The 17,708-nt window shown below is 51.8% G+C and overlaps 5 protein-coding genes across 7 annotated transcripts; 2 read left to right on the forward strand and 3 right to left on the reverse strand.

The window, feature by feature from the left end:
- Positions 1 to 850: 850 nt before the first annotated feature.
- On the reverse strand, positions 851 to 9,837 carry LOC117580915 (synaptic vesicle 2-related protein). The gene is made up of 4 exons (XM_034267677.1): positions 9,679 to 9,837; positions 2,018 to 2,533; positions 1,283 to 1,951; positions 851 to 1,224 (listed from the first exon to the last, which is right to left on the reverse strand). The coding sequence occupies exons 1-4, from the start codon at positions 9,719 to 9,721 to the stop codon at positions 851 to 853; spliced, it is 1,602 nt and encodes a 533-aa protein (XP_034123568.1). The 5' UTR covers positions 9,722 to 9,837.
- On the forward strand, positions 2,647 to 2,962 carry LOC117581102. Its single transcript, XM_034267993.1, has one exon. It carries the CDS (start codon positions 2,678 to 2,680, stop codon positions 2,960 to 2,962), a length of 285 nt encoding a protein of 94 aa, XP_034123884.1. The 5' UTR covers positions 2,647 to 2,677.
- Positions 2,944 to 9,024, forward strand: LOC117581099. Of its 3 annotated transcripts, none has more exons than XM_034267989.1 (2): positions 2,944 to 2,968; positions 7,685 to 9,024. In XM_034267989.1, exons 1-2 carry the CDS (start codon positions 2,959 to 2,961, stop codon positions 8,575 to 8,577), a joined length of 903 nt encoding a protein of 300 aa, XP_034123880.1. In that variant the 5' UTR covers positions 2,944 to 2,958; the 3' UTR covers positions 8,578 to 9,024. The 3 variants fall into 3 exon arrangements, 2 of the variants coding, with proteins under 2 accessions (XP_034123880.1, XP_034123879.1); XR_004573627.1 differs by lacking the exon at positions 2,944 to 2,968 and adding an exon at positions 3,426 to 3,764 and having other exon boundaries at positions 7,685 to 7,708; XM_034267988.1 differs by lacking the exon at positions 2,944 to 2,968 and adding an exon at positions 6,579 to 6,819.
- A 385-nt stretch (positions 9,838 to 10,222) lies between the features above and the next one.
- Positions 10,223 to 13,281, reverse strand: LOC117581095 (BTB/POZ domain-containing protein 17). Its single transcript, XM_034267984.1, has 4 exons — positions 12,831 to 13,281; positions 11,748 to 12,753; positions 11,532 to 11,689; positions 10,223 to 11,476 (listed from the first exon to the last, which is right to left on the reverse strand). The coding sequence occupies exons 1-4, from the start codon at positions 13,131 to 13,133 to the stop codon at positions 11,222 to 11,224; spliced, it is 1,722 nt and encodes a 573-aa protein (XP_034123875.1). The 5' UTR covers positions 13,134 to 13,281; the 3' UTR covers positions 10,223 to 11,221.
- Positions 13,282 to 13,702: 421 nt separating this feature from the next.
- LOC117581098 (thioredoxin domain-containing protein 5 homolog) lies at positions 13,703 to 16,208 on the reverse strand. Its single transcript, XM_034267987.1, has 3 exons — positions 15,958 to 16,208; positions 14,836 to 15,268; positions 13,703 to 14,771 (listed from the first exon to the last, which is right to left on the reverse strand). The coding sequence occupies exons 1-3, from the start codon at positions 16,146 to 16,148 to the stop codon at positions 14,121 to 14,123; spliced, it is 1,275 nt and encodes a 424-aa protein (XP_034123878.1). The 5' UTR covers positions 16,149 to 16,208; the 3' UTR covers positions 13,703 to 14,120.
- Between the last annotated feature and the right edge of the window lie 1,500 nt (positions 16,209 to 17,708).

Below are 17,708 nucleotides of genomic sequence, written 5' to 3' on the forward strand. Positions count from 1 at the left end.
TGGCGCAGCGATGCCAATGCCGTTCTCTAATGGAACCGAAGAACTGGGCAATGGGAATGGGATTGGGATTCGCAGACTGACACTCAGAACTGGGAACTGGGAACTGGGGACTGGGGACTGGCAGTTGTTATGTGGTTATCTGGCCAGTGCCATATAAGTCGAGAAATGCGCAGTTAGGCAATCAATGGCCAACGATCCAGCGACGCGTCGCTTCTTGGGCACCGATTGTGGCAGAGGGAATCACAAACAGCCATCGGAATCCGCAATGGCACTGCCACAGCCAACAGACTGTCTCTGGCTGTGGCATAGAAGGAAGCTCTGGGCTGTGGCAACGTGTGTGTTATGATTGGCAACGGTTTGTTGCTCGGCTGCTTGGCTGCTTGGCTGCTTGGCTGCTTGGATTGGTGGTCTGAGGTGCCGCCGCAGACTGTGACCAGTCGGCGGAGCAAATACCGTTTTGCTGAATAAATACGCACACACAGAGAGTGCAGAATGGATACCCTCTGGCCGCTGGCAGTGGAGAAGCTTCCCGCAGCCAGCATACCCGCTGAGCATCGGGGAGTAGCAGACGCTGACATTGATGTTGCTGATGCGACGGCACTTGGAATGCGTTTAGTCCACCGCTCCAGCCCCGCCCAGCCCAGCCGCGATATGTCCGAGGAATGTTAATGCAGCCACCGCCATCGCCATCGCCATCGCCATCGTCTTGGTGACAAGATGAGGCGGGAATGAGGACAAACATTTACCTAATCCATTTCGAATGTGGCCTGCTCCCGTTCCCAGTTGCAGTTCCCGTTCCCGATCCCGATCCTGATTTTCTGGCTCTTCTTTTAATGGCTATAAACTAATCCTACTTAGAGCTATTGGCCAAGATCGGTGTCGCTGGCACTCGCTGGGCGCGCGGCTTCTCGGGCAGGAAGTAGCCCAAGCTGCATAGGAAAATGACGAGGCCGAGCAGTGACCAGAAGACGGTGTCGCAGCTGGTGAAGAGCAGGCGACCGAGGAGATTGCTGCCGACCACTGCCCCGAGGCGACCCATCATCATGATGAAGCACATGCCCATGGCGTTGATGTGCGTGGGATAGAACTCCATGGCAATGGTGCTCACCAGACCGCCGCAGTTGCCAATGGCCATGACCACGGTCAGGGCGATGACCACCAGGGCAAATTGCTCCACGAAGTGCAAGCCCACCAGGCAGATCATGGTCAGCGCCATCCAGCCCACTGCAAGATACGAACGGTGTCAAAAACATCCTGCTGCAAGGACACTCCAGAGACTCACTCAACAGATTCCGCTTGCCCGTGTAGTCGATGATGTAGGCAAACACCAAGTAGATCCCCGTGAACGAGGCCCCAATGATGATCATCACTTGGTAGGTGTTGGTGTCCACATCCACGGCACACACCTGTGCGGTGTCCCCTGCAGTGGCATTGTCCGGCCTCTGGGCATCGAACTCGGACAGCACGCGGCAGAGGAGCGCTGGGTCGCCGCCACGGGCGCCCAGCTCATCGAGGATGGTGGGGAACCACATGAATATGCCCTGGGCCATGCTGTAGATGAGGAACTGAATCGTGCAAATGTTCAGCGTGTGCACCAGCCGGGAGCGGTAGAAGAGCGGCACTGTCTGGCGCCAGACGAGGCGCACGGCGTCGCAGAACCCGTGGACATCCGACAGACTGGCACCGCCGCTCTCCAGGGTGATCGCTCGCACTGGGTACTCGGATGGGGGTTTGCGCATGTTCTGGCTGAAGATGATTCGCAGCGTCTCGAGGGCTGCCTCGCCCTGGCCCTGCACCAGCATATACTTGGGCGTCTCGGGCAGCGTGGCGAGGCCCACGAGGGCGAGCAGCGAGATGGACACATTGGCGATGAGCAGCACACGCCACGAGGAGAAGCGCATGCCCAGGACAATGGTCTCAATGCGCAGCGGCAGAATGCCAATGGCCATGGCTAAGACGGGAGAGAGAGAGCGACATTAGAGGAGAGCTGAAGAGAGAGAGAGAGAGCTAGACTCACCTGGTGCAAAGATCATGGACAAGCAGAGGAAGCCCGAGAGGAGGGTCACATGCCTCACCCTCGATCCGTTGCCATGGAACTCGCCGCACAAACTGAAGACACAGGCCTGGCCGCCGGAGATGAAGAAGCCCGTGAGGAAACGCAACACAATCAGCATCCAAATGTTGACCGAAAAGCCCGAGATGATCGAGCAAATGGCGGCCAGAAGGAGCGCATACCGGAGCGTCGTCACCCGGCCCCAAGTGTCCGCCAGGAAGCCCATGGCATGGGAGCTGAGCACAACGCCCAGGAAGCCCGCCGAGGCCAGGATGCCCTGCTGGTCAATCGTGGGCTGGAGGTCGCACTTCATTTGGTTCATGATCAGGCTGACGCCCATGATCTCCACCATCACGGCCATGAAGCAGAGGCCACACACGAGCAGCAGCTTGTAGTGGAAGCGTCCGACACCCGTCAACGTGATGGCCTCCTCGAAGCTGTGCGACTTGGGCGACTGTGGAGGCTTCTCCCGTCCATCACCTGCAATCAAACGAGCGAAAACGAGCATATCAAAGTCAGTCATATCTGCAGGCGGCTTTTGGTGTCAATCCAAGGAAATTTGCATAATTGGCAGTGCATTTAGCTGTAAGGCCGCCACTTTAGCTGCTCAGTTGGCTGGAAACGATGGCGGGGAAAGCTTCGCAGGCGAAGCAGGACGAAGCCTCCGAGGACAACGTGCGCCTGCCCAAGGAGGAGGAACAACAGCAGTCGGCAGCTGCCGCCTTCTTCGAGTCGAAAACCTTTCGCCTGATCTCCATCTTCCTGTACTTGGGCGGCATCAGTGGCCTGGGCATGGTGCTGGCCCTCTACTATTTAATGTTCTTTGACTCCAGCATGCCGGACATTCATCTCAAGTTTCCCGTGTCCATTGGCGGCCATCCAGTGCAGAAGGTGCACGAGTACCAATGACCCAAGGTGAGTACGGTCCAAGTGCGGGGCCTGGGGCGGGCGTGGGGCGGCGGCTAATTGGATTGGCCAAATGCCACAGACAGACGCAACGAGCAGTCGCGACGGTGCAGCTACCCTGGAAGTTACCCTTTCCAGTGCTAAGCAGTTCCCCTTTAATTGCATTTGTTTTGTGGCTAAGATGTGTCATGGATTGCCGTATTTTTGGGTGCTGCTGCAGGGTATTGTGGTGCTGCAGGGAGAACTTCCGCTTGATGACGCTAATGACAAATCAAACCAGGTCAAGTGGCTGCCAAAGAGTGGGGCACGTGATGACGAATCTTATTAGTCAAGCCAAGACGCTCATCCACCCACCCGCCGAGCCGCCGAGCCACCGAGCCACCGAATTTGCCACCAAAGAAACCGCAAAACAACCGAGCACCGGGAAGCACCATCGGCCGGCCAATTGTGCGCTTCAGTATGCCATCAGAGCTTCTTGCGTGGTTTCGGTTCGCGCGCTTCGCCACGTCATGTCCGCCCCATCCAGTCTGATGTCCAATCTGGCTTCGGTCGTGAAGGAGGCCAGCGATGAGGAGATCCAAGTGCCCAAATCTGATGACTTCTTCGAGTCGAAGGCCTTCCGGCTGCTCACGCTGATCCTCTACATGGGCGGGGTCAGTGGCATGGGCCTCACCCTGGCCGTTTATTATCTGTTCATTTGGGACTCGCGCATGCCGCCGCTGCCCGTGTTCAAGCATACGCATCCCATTGGTTAGGACTGCATCCTCGACTGCTGCTCATCACCCACATTAGTGACCAGGATTGGGTGAGTCTCTTGGGGGTGGGCTTAATTAGTGCCCGAGGCTGTCTGGGGGGTAGAGCGTTTGATATCAAAAGTTGACAGCAACGCACAAAATTAATCCGCTTACGGGGCACGTTTGCTGGGCCCGTAAATCCCAGAGTTGGGCGGGGCGGCAGTCAGTCCGATTTTGATTTAATCGCCGGAGACCATCAAATCAGTAATAGAATCGCCGCACGGCGAGCCGTGCACAATGTCTGCGACTAGGACAGCGACGGCATCCACTGCCAGTGGTGCACCAATTGGGCTTGCCAATCTGGCAAAGATTGTGAACATTATCGAGTCGAATGTGCGGCCAGACAACGAGGAGGAGCAGCAGCAGCCCCACCTGGAGGCCTCCAAGGTGTCCGCCAGCAGCAGCGTTCGGCTGGCCAGCTGCAGTGCACCCCGGAGGAGCGCCTGTTCGTATGTGCCCAAGTCGCCGCAGCTGGAGGAGATCTTCTTTGCGAAGCCCACCTGCACGGAGCGCTTTGCGCGCTACTTCATCATCGTCATCTATATTTGTGGCCTGTGCTGTCTGGGCTTCTTTCTGTCCATCTACCACATCTTCTTTTGGGACTCGCGCATGCCGCCCGTCTTCAAGGGCCAAAAGAAGGGTCCAGCCTTTGGCTAACGACTTGGACCTCTCACCTGACCAACTCCACGCTGAAGAGAAACTTCATTTTGGTAAGCCCAGAGCTGCAGCGAGACTTGGAAATCATCCAAGTTCAACTCGGAATTTACATTGAAATTCTACTGAAGCCGTGGCCAATTATTCGAATTATTATATCCGTATCCCTCATCGGGGGTGTCATTTCTCTACTTCTACACGTACATTTCTCGGTGTGGCTTCATACATGAATACATATTTATGTCTCCAAGGGTGCACTGTGGGGGTGCAGGTGCTCTAGGGTGGCCCATCATTTTCGAGGCCAGCAATGGCAGGCTCCCTCACCTGGCGAAACTCCTTGAGGGCGACTGTGCAACAATGCAAAATGTGAATGTAAATGTGTGTGTGTGTGGCCTACATCTTGGCCAACTTGACGAATACTTATGTGTGGCACAGTTGTGGTCAAAATAATAGGCACAACCAACTACAACTGGGAGCATTTCCATCTCCAGCTGTTCCCTGAGCTGGGCATAAATATGGCTAAATATTCCAAGCCAGCGCACCTATTCGCTTGACCACAAGTGTCTGTGCATGTGTGTGTGTGTGTGCTGCTCTGTGTGCACAGCTTATACAACAAAATCAATGGCCAACATTGCAATCGCTTGGTGTCCGTGTTCACCCCCGTCACTCCCCCTCTCTGTCACATCTCCTCCTCCACGCCATTCTGTTCGTTCTCGTGCCTGCGCTCGCTCGATTCTCGACCGCTCTGCTGGCTCGCTCGGCGACTGCAGTCGATGCCGAACGCTGTCCTAGTGACCCAGTTGCAGTTCGTTCACCCCCCTCGGTGGCCTAAAGCCTAGAGCCCGGAACAGAGACTGCGACCGATACCGAACCCGAACCGAGCGCCAGGCAACGAAAACGAAGGTGTGCCACGGAGAGGGGCGGCTGAAGCGAAAGTTTTCGGCGAGCCGAGAGCAGCGAAAAAAAACAGCAACAAAAACCTCGGTAAAGCCGTTACGGTAGGCGTCCTTCGAAGCACCTGCGAAGGTTGCCAGCCACAGCCACTGCAGCGGAATGCAAGGGGTATGATTGCGCCTACAAATTGTGCATTTTGCAGGCTGATTGACTGACGGGCTCACTGGTTGAATGATTGATGCAAGCGAGATGCCATCCAGCCGCGCAATTTCATTTCCGCAAGCACTGACTCATGGGGCGGGGGGCACCGTACCGCACTTGACACACAAAGCAACGCAGCAACGGCAGCAGTGAGGGAGAGACGTGCCGACGTGCCCCCACAATGGATGCGGTTTTGTTTGTGGAATTCCATCTGCCAGCGGCGTGTGCCAGCATTGCAGCCCGAAACAAAAACAACAGGGAGAGAGCGAGAGGAGGAGACTGACTCCTACGCCGCTAAAGCTACGGTACAGTGCAGCAGCAGCAGCAGCAGCAGCAGAGCAGCATATTGTGTTCCGCACAAAAATGCAAATGAGATTCGGCTGGCATTGGCCAAGGGTGAGATGGAGAGGAGAGCGGGCAAGCGCAAACAGGCATTTTATGAATGAAATTAAATGCGAGGGCGACTGAGGATCGCAAATGAAGCGCCAAGCAAACAACAGCTCAAGCCGAAACGAAGCTGAAGGCAAGGCCATGATGACACGAAGGCCAGAGAGAGAGAGAGAGAGAGACAGGAAGAGAGAGCACGAACACGAAGCTCCTGCGCTGGCAGGCAGGCTGCTGTGCTGTGCTGTGCTGTGGGTCTCTGCCTGCCTGCTGCTCGCTGCTCCTCTGCCGTTTGGAGCTTTTTGGCGACGTCGTCGTCGTCATTTCACTTGCATACGCTCGACGCGTCGGTTCGAACTTCGAATACAGTTTTTTGCACGCTGTGTGTGCGCGCTGCCGCTCTTGGGCGCCCCCTCTGAAACAGTCTTTTTTTGTACTCTTGCCGCGACGCGTCCCCCCTACCAGCAAGAACCAAACAACAAGCGAAACGTCAACAAGAATATTGCATTTAAACAACAACAGTTAGACTAACGGTCACTGCCAAACAGGAAGCCGAAAACGAAATCGAAAACGAAAACAAAAACGACACAAAATTAACATAAAGCAAAGGGCCGAAACATATCAGGAGACATTAGGAAAACGAGGAGAGGAAAAGGAACAGCAGCACAGAATCAAACGGAACTTTAATCAAAGGAACTTCAATCAAAATGAACTCGAAAGTGAATTCGCTGGAGGAGAAAGTGAAACTGCCGCCCACAGAGACAATAAGTCGCTGCTATCAGCCGCAGCAGAGCAACCGTAAGGTCATCCGCATCCTGACCGTCGCCGTTTACGTTCTCTGCGTCTCGCTGGCGGCCATCATGCTCTCGCTCTATTACATATTCATATGGGATCCGACCATCCGGCCGTTTGTTACCAAGGCCAATCACTGCGGTAAGACGGGATCACTGAGGTGATGGTATGGGCCAAACCCAATCAAGCCGAACGCAACCCCAATCGAGTCCTTATTAACTTATTTCCATACACCGAGTATCGAGTATCGAGCCAATTTGCGTTGTGGTCAACAGCCCGGACATTGTGGCTTTAATCAAACTGTGACATGGCCCGAATCGGGACCAGGATGGCCATTATCGATGGGGTTGGATGGGTTCGCAATGCCCCCAAAAAACGGAAGGGCGTGAAAGTTTTACCGCCTGCTTCGCTTTTTGTAAATCAACTTGAAATTAGGTCAATGGGGGGTGTCATGCACACGAGTACCAAGTGCCAACCACCCACCCACCCACACCCACCAGTCACACACACACACACACACACACACAGAAGGGTGCAGTTTTCCCGTGTCTGTGTGTGCATTCCCATTTGCAGTTTGCAGTTCAATAAATCTAATTCGGAGCAAATTAACGCGGAGCAACTCTCAGCCAAATAAATTCTACATTTTATCTGGGCTAAATTCAATTTTCAGACCAAAAGCCACAGGGCTGCCGCATCGCGCTGCAGGGACCAACTTCTAAACAAAACCAAAGCACAATTTCTTGACCTGCCCCACACAGGCAGTGACTGTACATGCATATGCATGTGTGTGTGTGTGTGACCTACTATGACCAACAACTATCATGTAAGCTGGCAAACAAACGGACACTATCTTGTTTCCTGATTCCTGACTACCAGTTGTGGGCACTACCATAGGGGAAACCTTTTTTAAACCTGAATTATATAAAATAGAACTATTAAGTGGATGGCTGCTGGATGGCTCATATGTGTGCCAAATTGACTCACAAATTCCCTTTTTTCGTTGCAGATAAAATTGTGATACCCGAGAAAATAGCAATTCGCCTACTAAACTCATCGGAAGTGACCGCGGAGCAGTTCTACAAGCACATCCTCGAGCAGTACCGCATCCACAACCATCTGCAGCAGCAGCGGCAGCAGTTCCTGCAGAAGCAGCACCTCCAGCTGCAGCAGCTGGAGGCGAACAATCGCTTCCAGGAGATCTTTGCCACGGCCACCATCATTCAGGCCCATCCGCATCCCCATTCCCGGGAGCCGCCCAAGAAGCCCCTACTCGTCCCCTCGAACAGCAACGGCAGCAGCAGTGGCAGCATCAGCGGCAGCGATCTTGGAGCCTTCCGCATGGAGCCGCCTGCCTCGCAGCCATCCAACATGGAGGAGTTGGTTAAGGGCGCCACCGCTGGCCATCATCTGCCCATGCTGCTGGACACCTCGCCCCCGGCAGACAGCTCCGGCCTAGGGCACATTAAGCGGAAGACACATCGCGGCCACTACAAGCACCATCGGGCACGAGCCGGCGGCTCCAAGAAGCTGATCTCCAGCGCCATGTCTAGTTCGGCCACAGCCAGCACCACGTCTGCGGCTGAGCAGCCGCCTGCCACGGCTGCGGCAGCGGCAGCGGCAGCCGTGCCCCATGGCTACATGGACACACCGCTGAACCCGGCGGCCGGGACCATAGTGCAGCAGCCGCAGCTGCAGCTGTACACCTCGATGCCGATACCATTGATACTCAGCCCCAGCGAGGAGAAGCGCCCCTCCCACCACGCCCACAATCATGCGCATGGCGAGCGTCGAGGTGGGGCGCAGGCACGCAAGAGGACAACCACCGCCTCCGTTTCCGGCTACGACTCCCAGACCTACCTCAATCCGTTCCTCACCGGCGAGCTAATCTTCGAGAAGTAAACACGCCGTCGCTGCTGCTCAGACCACATTAACTTCCTGGTTTAACTCCATTCCACTCAACATACCACACGAAACTTATGGAGCGTGGGATGCCCATCACACCTATCCAAAACTTCTGAAATAGTCGAACGTGCTACACGGAGAGATTCGGGCAAACGGAAACCTATACCATATAGAGGATGTTATATTAATGTTAACGATAGTTGAAGCCATAATAGTTTCGATGTAACACACACACACACACGACCACACGACCACAAGGACACGCGCATTGTACGGGACCCACTTCAGTAGTCGATCGATCGAAGATCTCACCAGCAGCGGCCAGCTCCAGCTCCAGCTCCAGCTCAAGGCTCACCAGCAAAAACTCACCCCACCTAGGACACTGCTTCCAGGCAGCTAGCGAATGCTACTCCAATACTACAATAAATAGCTACATCTAGAGAGTACAGTACCCACAAAATACTAGATAATACACCCTTAGCCCAAACCCACATGAAGATAAAGGAGACACATAAGCAGCACTCAAGTAGACCTCACGCGAAGCGGGTTCTGCTTTGGCAGCACCTTTAAGATTGATTGTGGATCGCATGCCACAGAGCCGCACTCTAGTCTCACTCGTTCCAGCTCCAAGCCAAGACATGTTTGCATTACCCAAAAACCCAACAAGTTATATCATAAACACATACACATATATATAACCGTTTACGGACGTGACTGTTCTACTCATATGATAAGTAGCCATAATCCACACACTCCACGAACTGCAGCCGCATCCAAAGACACGAGAATTGAACTCACTCAGCAACTACTATTCAAGTGCATACCGATATAGAATTGAAACTGTAACTGAATCTATACACATAATAGATCTTATATTGTATACCAAACCAAAGCAAACCCAAGAATAATGTAAAATTACAATAAAAAGTCATTTTGGCAATAATAAAGCATAGAAGTCCATCTTGATCACGGATTGTTTGGTAGGAATTTCACAACAAAAAACAAAAAAACAAAATCCTCTTTGATTGCTCTGCCATAAAACATTTCATGATGAAATCTTTGTGGACACCACAGCCCAAGGCCAGTTAACTTTCTCACCGAACTCGCGCTCACAGTCGATCACATAGGCAGGATTATCCATGGTCCTCCTGGTTTCAGTGTAAATTCCGAACGCTAAGGATGGGGCGGATGACCGACAGAGCGCACTGTCTGCACACAACTGAAGAGCGCACAGAGTTTTGGGTTTTAAGTGCGAGCATGTCCGGGTATCTGGCCCGTACGTGCCGCAGCGTCACAAAGTCCGATTGAAAGTGTCTATTCGCCCCAGCACTTGTACACACAAAGGCCCATAAACTGGAGACGAACACCAAGCATGGGGAGAGCTGTAAATCTTGAACAACCTGCAAAAGTCGGTATCATCGGGGGTGTGTAAAAGTTCTTTGGTGGGACAACAACAAAGGCAAAGACAGCAGAGATAGAACTAGCGCACATCAGACAGATTGGATATTCTGCAACTGCTTGCGAGTCAGATCTAATATTTGCACACACACGGGCAATGATGGACTGGACCTGGACGTCCTTCCTGCTGCTGAAAGCCACAGCTGGGTACAACCAATCACTTATAATAATACTTAAGCAAATGTTACAGTTTTATATGGCCAATATTATTTCGATTGGCTCGATGTTTTATTACATTTAGAGCTAAAATTAGTCGATACATTTGCTTATTTCAGACCGGACCGGACACAAATCAATAGCCGATCCAATTTGTTTTCCGATAGGAATAACAGACACACACAATCTCGAAAGCTTTGTCGACTCCAAGCCATGACTATTCGATGTCCTGTTCTGTCCGTACGTTGTCCGTTGTGTCGTCTTACAGTAATGCGTAAGCAGTAAAGATAGGACAGATAGTTGGAATAAGTCCCAGCCATAAACGGATCAACATATTGTACATAGATATGTCTGTACGTGATGCGCGTATTCACATGTCTATTAGCTGTAAAGCACTAAAACTTATCCAAGGCTGGGGGACACACAGCAAAAGAGAACACGAGCAGTGCTAGTGGAGCGAGCACTCTGTCTCTGTCTCTATTTGAACGATGTCGCACTCCTCTGGGCCATGGCAACGAAGAAGGAGAGGCGAAAGTCAAAGTTTGTGTTGCTATACAAAGTCAATGATTAAAGTAGTTAGAATATTTTTAGTATAGTGCGAAACACTACATACAATAGAGCACTGGATGAGGGGTCTGCGGCCAACGGACAGTGTGCGGACAGTGTGTCCGTGTAAACAACGCGCTAATTGCTAGGGTTCGATACTGAAATAATGGCCCTGGCCTTAAGCTTCCTTCCTAATTTGTTTATCTTTAACTTAGACAGAGAATAAACAAAAATAATTTGTTCATAACATATTAAATACACCTTTCTTTGAGGAGGCGGAGGCGGAGGAGGAGGATGAGGATGAGGACAGGGGAGTGGAGATCGTGGAGATCTGGCCCACACACACACACACATAAAATGTAAATGGAAAGCGAAGTATCGTAGCTACCGTAGGTACAATGGGCCAACGAGATGGGGTGGGGAGGAATAGGAAGGGTGTGGATGTGGATGTGGATGTGGGACTGGGATGAGTTTCAAACATTTAGAACTGAAATGGCGGCGTTTCGCGGCACGTGTGTTTGCCCATTGGCGTGATCACCACGTGGAGGGTGAGCGTGTTGCGCTGATTACCACTCAAGTGTGGACTCAATGATGTTGACTCCTGCTCCAGCTCCTCGTACGGCAGCAGATTGTCCAAATTGATGACGCGCGATGTATCCGAAAAGTACTCGGTGCGCTCCACCATGGTACGAATGTGCGTTATCTGATTCTGCACGCCCACAATCAGGACAGTAATCTGCAGAGGGAAGAAGATTAAATGATGATTACAATCGGGGGGACTCACCACTCACCTTGAAGCGCTCCTCGTCAATGTTCTGATTCTTGCAGGTGACACGCAAGCGCACCGTGTTCAGGTAGCAGCCAGGCACATCCTCGCCCCAAACCATTTTGGCTCTATTATACTTAACGCCGCGCGGGAAGAACTCAATCTCCCAGGTCATGCAAGGATCTGTGGAGCACGAAGGGATGAGCCAAAGGCATGAATGAAATGACGCTGCGGGACTCACCATCGTCAGTTTCCGCAATGCTGCGCTGTGAAAAGAAGCAGGTCACATAGTTGACGTAGCGCTCGATGCGATCGAAGTGTGGCACATTGATGTCGACACTCCAGGTGTCGTTCCAGTAGAGTCTGGGCGTGAACTGCAGCTCGCCAAACTCGCTGCAGCGCACCTGACGCACGCGATCCTCCTGTCCGGACTGGTAGCTCATGCCAATGGCAATGCGCTCGACTAGGAACTCCTTGTGGTACTCGGTGAGTGGATCTATTAGCAGATGCGACAGCTGGCGCGGGGTCATCATGCCGAAGCGAATGTGCATGACTGTCTGCTCGATCAGTTCCATGAAGGTGTTCACCTTCTCTATGCTGGTGTGTGGCGAGCTCTCGATGAGCTTGCGACGATGCAGCAGCCAGGTCTGCAGGATCGTGAACATCTTGTACTCGCTGGAGATGACGATGTCGTTCTGCTGCAGCAGCAGCTCGAGTATGGCTGGATCCATTTCGACAAAGTCCTTGGACTCGGCCACCATCTCGAGGTTCCACTTGAGGAAACGCTTCAGCGTCTCGGTGAGATCATTGTGTGTGGGCGAAAAGGAGAGTGTGTGCGTGTACTGCAGCCAGGAGACCAGGTAGCCGCTGGTCGCTGCCTTCGCCACATGCTTCGTCATGTAGCCCACACACAGATCGATGAGATCGCGCACATTGTACTTATCGGAGATGGCCAGCATGGGCATGACCGTCTGCAGCGTCACCTCGATGTGGCCCACATACAGATATTTGATGAACTGCGGAAAGACGGCCGCACAGCAGTCCTCCTCGTGCAGCTCGATGACGCGCTTGCTGCACTCGTTCCACTCGGGGTTCATCAGCATCACCTGAAAGACGTCGCTGCTGGCGGAGAGTATGACCCGGTGGGCGGGGTACTCCTTGCCATCCACCAGCAGCACTATGTCCGACATCAGCTGCTCCGCATAGAGGTGAGCAATCTTGTTCAGCACGCTGTTGGCGTCGATCATCTGCAAGCATTGGGCATCGGGATTCTGGATTAGTCAAGCCAAGGCCCATGGTAGCGGGTGCTTTTGGCCATACTCACTGTGCTTGCACCATCCTGGGTGTCCTCCGTCTCCAAGCACTTGCGCCTCTTTGCCTCCTGGTCCTCGCTGGGGTCGCCGCCTGTGTTTGAGCCGTTGCCATTGGCGTTGGGTGCTGCCTCGGCTCCGGCGGCTGGAGCCGGGCCAGCTCCAGCAGCAACTGCGCCGCCAGCAGCTGCACCTGCAGCTGCACCTGCACCTGCACCTGCACCCTGCACGCCAGCACCACCTCCGCGTGCACCTACACCACCCATAGCGCCAGCGCCACCTGAGTTGGCCGCGCCTCCATTCCCATTCGCGTTCATTGCAGTCAAAGTCCACTTAGATCCGAGTTGCACGCAATTTGAGTAGCTGCACTTGTAACTTGATCCTTTACAGTATTTCAGTGCTGCGAGGCAGAAACATCGTAGATTATTCGTGGGGTGCAAAGGCAAATAAAACAAATCGGAGTTAGTGTGGCCGCTTTTCTCTACTTCTGCTCTCCAGTATTTTAGCAGCGGTGTGACCGCGGATTACCAACAAACCGCGGATGAAATATACCAAAATATACCTTCGCAGATTGGATATTTGCTTAGACCAACAAAACTAGAAATTGGAAACAACTTTTGTTACAGTCAGTTTCAACGCACGGCAGGAAAACTTGTCGCATTTGTTTTAGCAGTTTGACTCATCATATGAACGGCATGCTTTGCGTGCAAAAATCCCTTATTTTCGTTATTTTTCAAAGTCCTCGTCCTTGAGTCCCACTCTTCCTGGAATATGTCGATTCGCAAACGGAGCAACGTTGATTGCAAATGTAAAAGTGTTTCAATTGAAAATTGAAAATTGTTTATTCTGCTGATAAATTGTCCCTAAGAATCACTTAAAAGTAGCCTGCTGGACCACGAAAATTGATTTATTACATATCGAAACGCAAGACATCCCAACGAACTATTAACTAGGTACAACAGAGGCTCACACTGCTAGGGGGCACAAAGAAGGGTCGAAGGGGACACTTAAATTTGATCACGATCACAAGTGAAACGATTATTAATATTATTTGATGCGGCCTTCATTTAGCATGCACGTGTGGCTGGGGCTGGGGCTTGGGCTGTGGCTGTGGCGTCGTTCATGTTGTCTGTTAAATGCGGAGCTTCAATCCTCATGGAGGCGGCTGCTGCTGCTGCTTCTGCGGCTGCCGATGGAGTGGCTCGAAGGTAGAGGGAAAGTATTACAATTACTTTGGCGGTGGCATATATTTCCAGGGTGATTTTGTTCATCAGATTGCGGAGGCTGACGTGACGAGCGCTCACTCAGAGCTCGTCGTGGCCGATGGTCTTCTTCAGATAGGCCTTCAGCTCGGGCAGGGTGCGGCTGCCCTCGTACTCGTCCTGCCGCTGTCCGTTCTTGTAGAGGAAGAGCGTCGGATAGCCCTCGACCTGCTCGTCAATGCAGATCTGCTTGTTCTCGGGCGCCGTGCAGTCCACCTTCGCGATCACAACCCCGGAATGGGCATTGTGCGTCTCCGTGGCCAGCTGCTCCCACGTCGGCTGCAGCTTCTGGCAGTGTCCGCACCACGGAGCGTAGAACTTGATGAAGGCGGTGCCCTCGGCCACGGCCTGGGTGAACGCCGCCTCGCCGCTCAGCTGCTGCGGCTTCAGCTTCTCGGCCTCCTCGTCCGCCTTCTCCTTGGCCGCTTCCTGGGCCGCTGTGTCGCTGCTCTCCTTCTTCTCTGTGGGCACACCCACCATCTTCTCCACGTACGTCTTCAGCGTGGGCAGATCCCGGGCACCCGAGTACTTTTCAATTTTCTTGCCATCCTCGATCCACAGCAGCGTGGGGTAGCCCTTCACCTCAAAGTCCTGGCACACGGAGCGATACTGCGTGCAGTCAATCTTCGACACGGTCACGCCCGAGAACTGCTTCAGCTCCTTGGCCAGCTCATCCCAGGTGGGTGCGAGGCGCTGCAAAACGAAAGAGAGATTAGATTTGGGGTTGCGGAGCGACAGTGCCGCCAGAGGCCATTACCTGACAATGACTGCACCAGGGGGCAAAGAACTTGACAAAGTGATTGCCGCTGGAGACATGCTTGGCAAAGGTGTCCTCGGAGAGATCCACCACCTTGCCCAAATGTTGATTGGCCACGGGCACTGAGCCGGCGCCAGCGCCAGCGCTCTCCTGCAGCTTCTGCTCGGCCTGCTCCGCCTCGGAGAGTGTGCTCAGCTCGTGGTTGATGAAGTCCGTGATGGCGGGCAGGTCCCGGGTGCCCTTGAACTTCACCGACTCAGCCTCGCCGAGCTTGAAGAGGCGCAGCGTGGGATAGCCGGTGACCTCGTGTTCGGCACACAGCGACTGGTGCTTGGTGCAGTCCACCTTGGCAATGATCACCTTGGGGTCTTCGACATTCATTATCTCGGCCAGCTGCTCCCACAACGGGTGCAGACGCTTGCAATGTCCGCACCTGCAAAACAAAGGAACAAAATCCGTGATAAGAGCGTTCTCCGTTCTCTGTTTTCTGTTCTCTTTCCTTTGTGCAGCAACAAAAGAGTTTATCAAGCTAAAGCTAAAGCTGAAGCTTAGAGGCGGAGGCCTAATCTTGGATCCGAGCCACTTGCCTAATCTAATTAGCTCAGAGGGAGGGAGCCACATAGCCGCTCTATGACACTGATAAGGGCAAACTTAAGCAGTGTGTTTAATATTTGTCAATCAATGGCCAGGGGCCAGGCCAGAGCACGTTGGACTCTGCCGAAACAAAGCCCCTTTGATCGTCTTATCTGAGGACGTGTCCCAGTCCAGCCCTATGACGAATCCCACTGCTGATTGGCAGCAGTGGTCAGCCCTCGACGACGGTATCGGTATCGGCCTCGGATACAGATTCCGATTCGATTCACGGACCAGCTGTGTGGCAGCGTCAGCCAAAAATTGATGATACGTGCTACAACACACAGCCAAGAACATGCACACACATGCACACACACACACACATGCACACATCCCTATATATGTGTGTGTGCGTGTGCGTGGCTTTTAGCATACATTTGCATGTGTGTGTGTGTGTGTGCGTGTGTGGACCCTGCTGATTCGCCGGCTTCGTTTTTGTGCCATAAATGAGCGCCAGCAGTTGATGCTTGTATTTCACGTTCCACTTACCATGGTGCAAAGAATTTGACAAACACATTGCCGGCTTGGATTGCCTGATTGAATTTTTCGGGGTCCAGCTCCACGGCAAACTGCTTCTCGGCATTCTTGACCGCCTCCTCCTCGGCACGCACGGTGACGGATAGGTAGGGCGACAGGAAGAACGCGCACACAGTGATCGGGACCAGAGATCTCGCAAACATTTTTAATAAGACTAAGTAAACTTTTTTTGTACAACTAATTTTATTTTGCCCCGTAAATGTTATTACCAGTGTGACCGCGGAAGTATCGATAAAATATACCGTACGGTCCTCGAAAATATACCGAAATATTTCATTTTCAAAATATACCGTAAAATATACCATCAATCTAAAATCATTTTCCTCGATTTTGATGTTCAGTTTAATATTACCAGCTGGTTAGGTTACTCAGCTTTAAAAATGTAGTTTTACTCAAATTATCATTTAGTTCTCCGCAGGATTTGCGGATTTTATGATACATCTTTCCTCAATTGATTGCATAATAAGGTTACAACTGAAAAGGTCAACCAAAAATATATACCTTATATACTTAATATTATAAATACATTTGGCTAACGAATTCGCCACCATTTAAAAAAAAAGCTAAATATGGCGGGAAAACGTAACTCATTATTGGCAGCAGAACTCTACGAAATCCGTCACCAAGTGAAAAGCGCAGTATTTGCCATCAAAATAAACAATTTATTAATTGCTTTTAGCACTGAGTTATAATATTATTCGACTCCTCAATTAATCCTTAGCAATTTAGCTTTTTAGAATTTCTTGGCATGGTTGTAAAACTGTTTGTGTGTTGTTTGGTATTTTCTGTTATGTATGTAAGCCATTAACAGAGCCACTGTTGGACCAGCCCTGTTAACTTGTAACATTTGAAAAGCATTCTTTATTAGCACGCGCAACGAAGTTGAAAAAAATAAGTTTCTTAATTTGAATATTCGAATCAATATTAGAAGTTAGTAGGGTCCCTTTTTTATAACACTTTTCCAATCAATATATATTACAAAGGTGTGTACACACTTTGCATTGCTCCTGGTTCCGTTCTGCAACTGGTTCCGCTTCTTTCATATCGATACTTTCTATGCTGGCGATAGAGGGCGCCTGCGTTAAATTTAAATTTGAATTATGCATTTTTCATTATTCTGCGGTTTTTGCCACGTTTTTGTTTGCTTTGCTTTGCTTCTGCGACCAAAATTAGTTGCAATTAGCTTTTGGCCATGGCCAATCATAATTAGCCACCCGAATCCCTTTAGCCCAAGCCCCCCCCCTGGTGCCACTAACCAACTTTTTGTGTTTGTTTTTTCCTTGTTGGTTTGCTGGCAAATAATCACGCTTTTAAATTTTATTGCTGTGGCGCGCTGCCTGTGTTTGGGGTTCCGCTTTGTCTCTTCGCTTGTTGAGAGAGAGAGAGAGAGAGAGCGTTAGGGGTTAGGAGGAGCGTGCTGGAATGCGACTCCCCGTCTGGCTGGGGGATTTGTTTAGAGTCTCATTAGTGATGCTCACGATGCGATTTGGCTGTTCTCGCCTGGATTCCTCCCCTGGACTGCTCGTGGAGTGCTGCTAAAGGGGTTTTATGTGTTTTAGTAGCAATTTAACAAGAAGGATGGCTGATCGCTTGCTTTATGATCAGACTGGGTACTCTTGGTGCGGCCCCCACTTTTCTTGTGCTGAATTTGAATTGGATTTATTTGTGTGCGGTCGCAAGGTGCTTGCTTAGTTGCGAGCTGC

The sequence above is a fragment of the Drosophila guanche genome, unplaced genomic scaffold (assembly GCF_900245975.1).
Source record: "Drosophila guanche unplaced genomic scaffold, DGUA_6, whole genome shotgun sequence".
Taxonomy (NCBI): Eukaryota; Metazoa; Arthropoda; class Insecta; order Diptera; family Drosophilidae; genus Drosophila; species Drosophila guanche.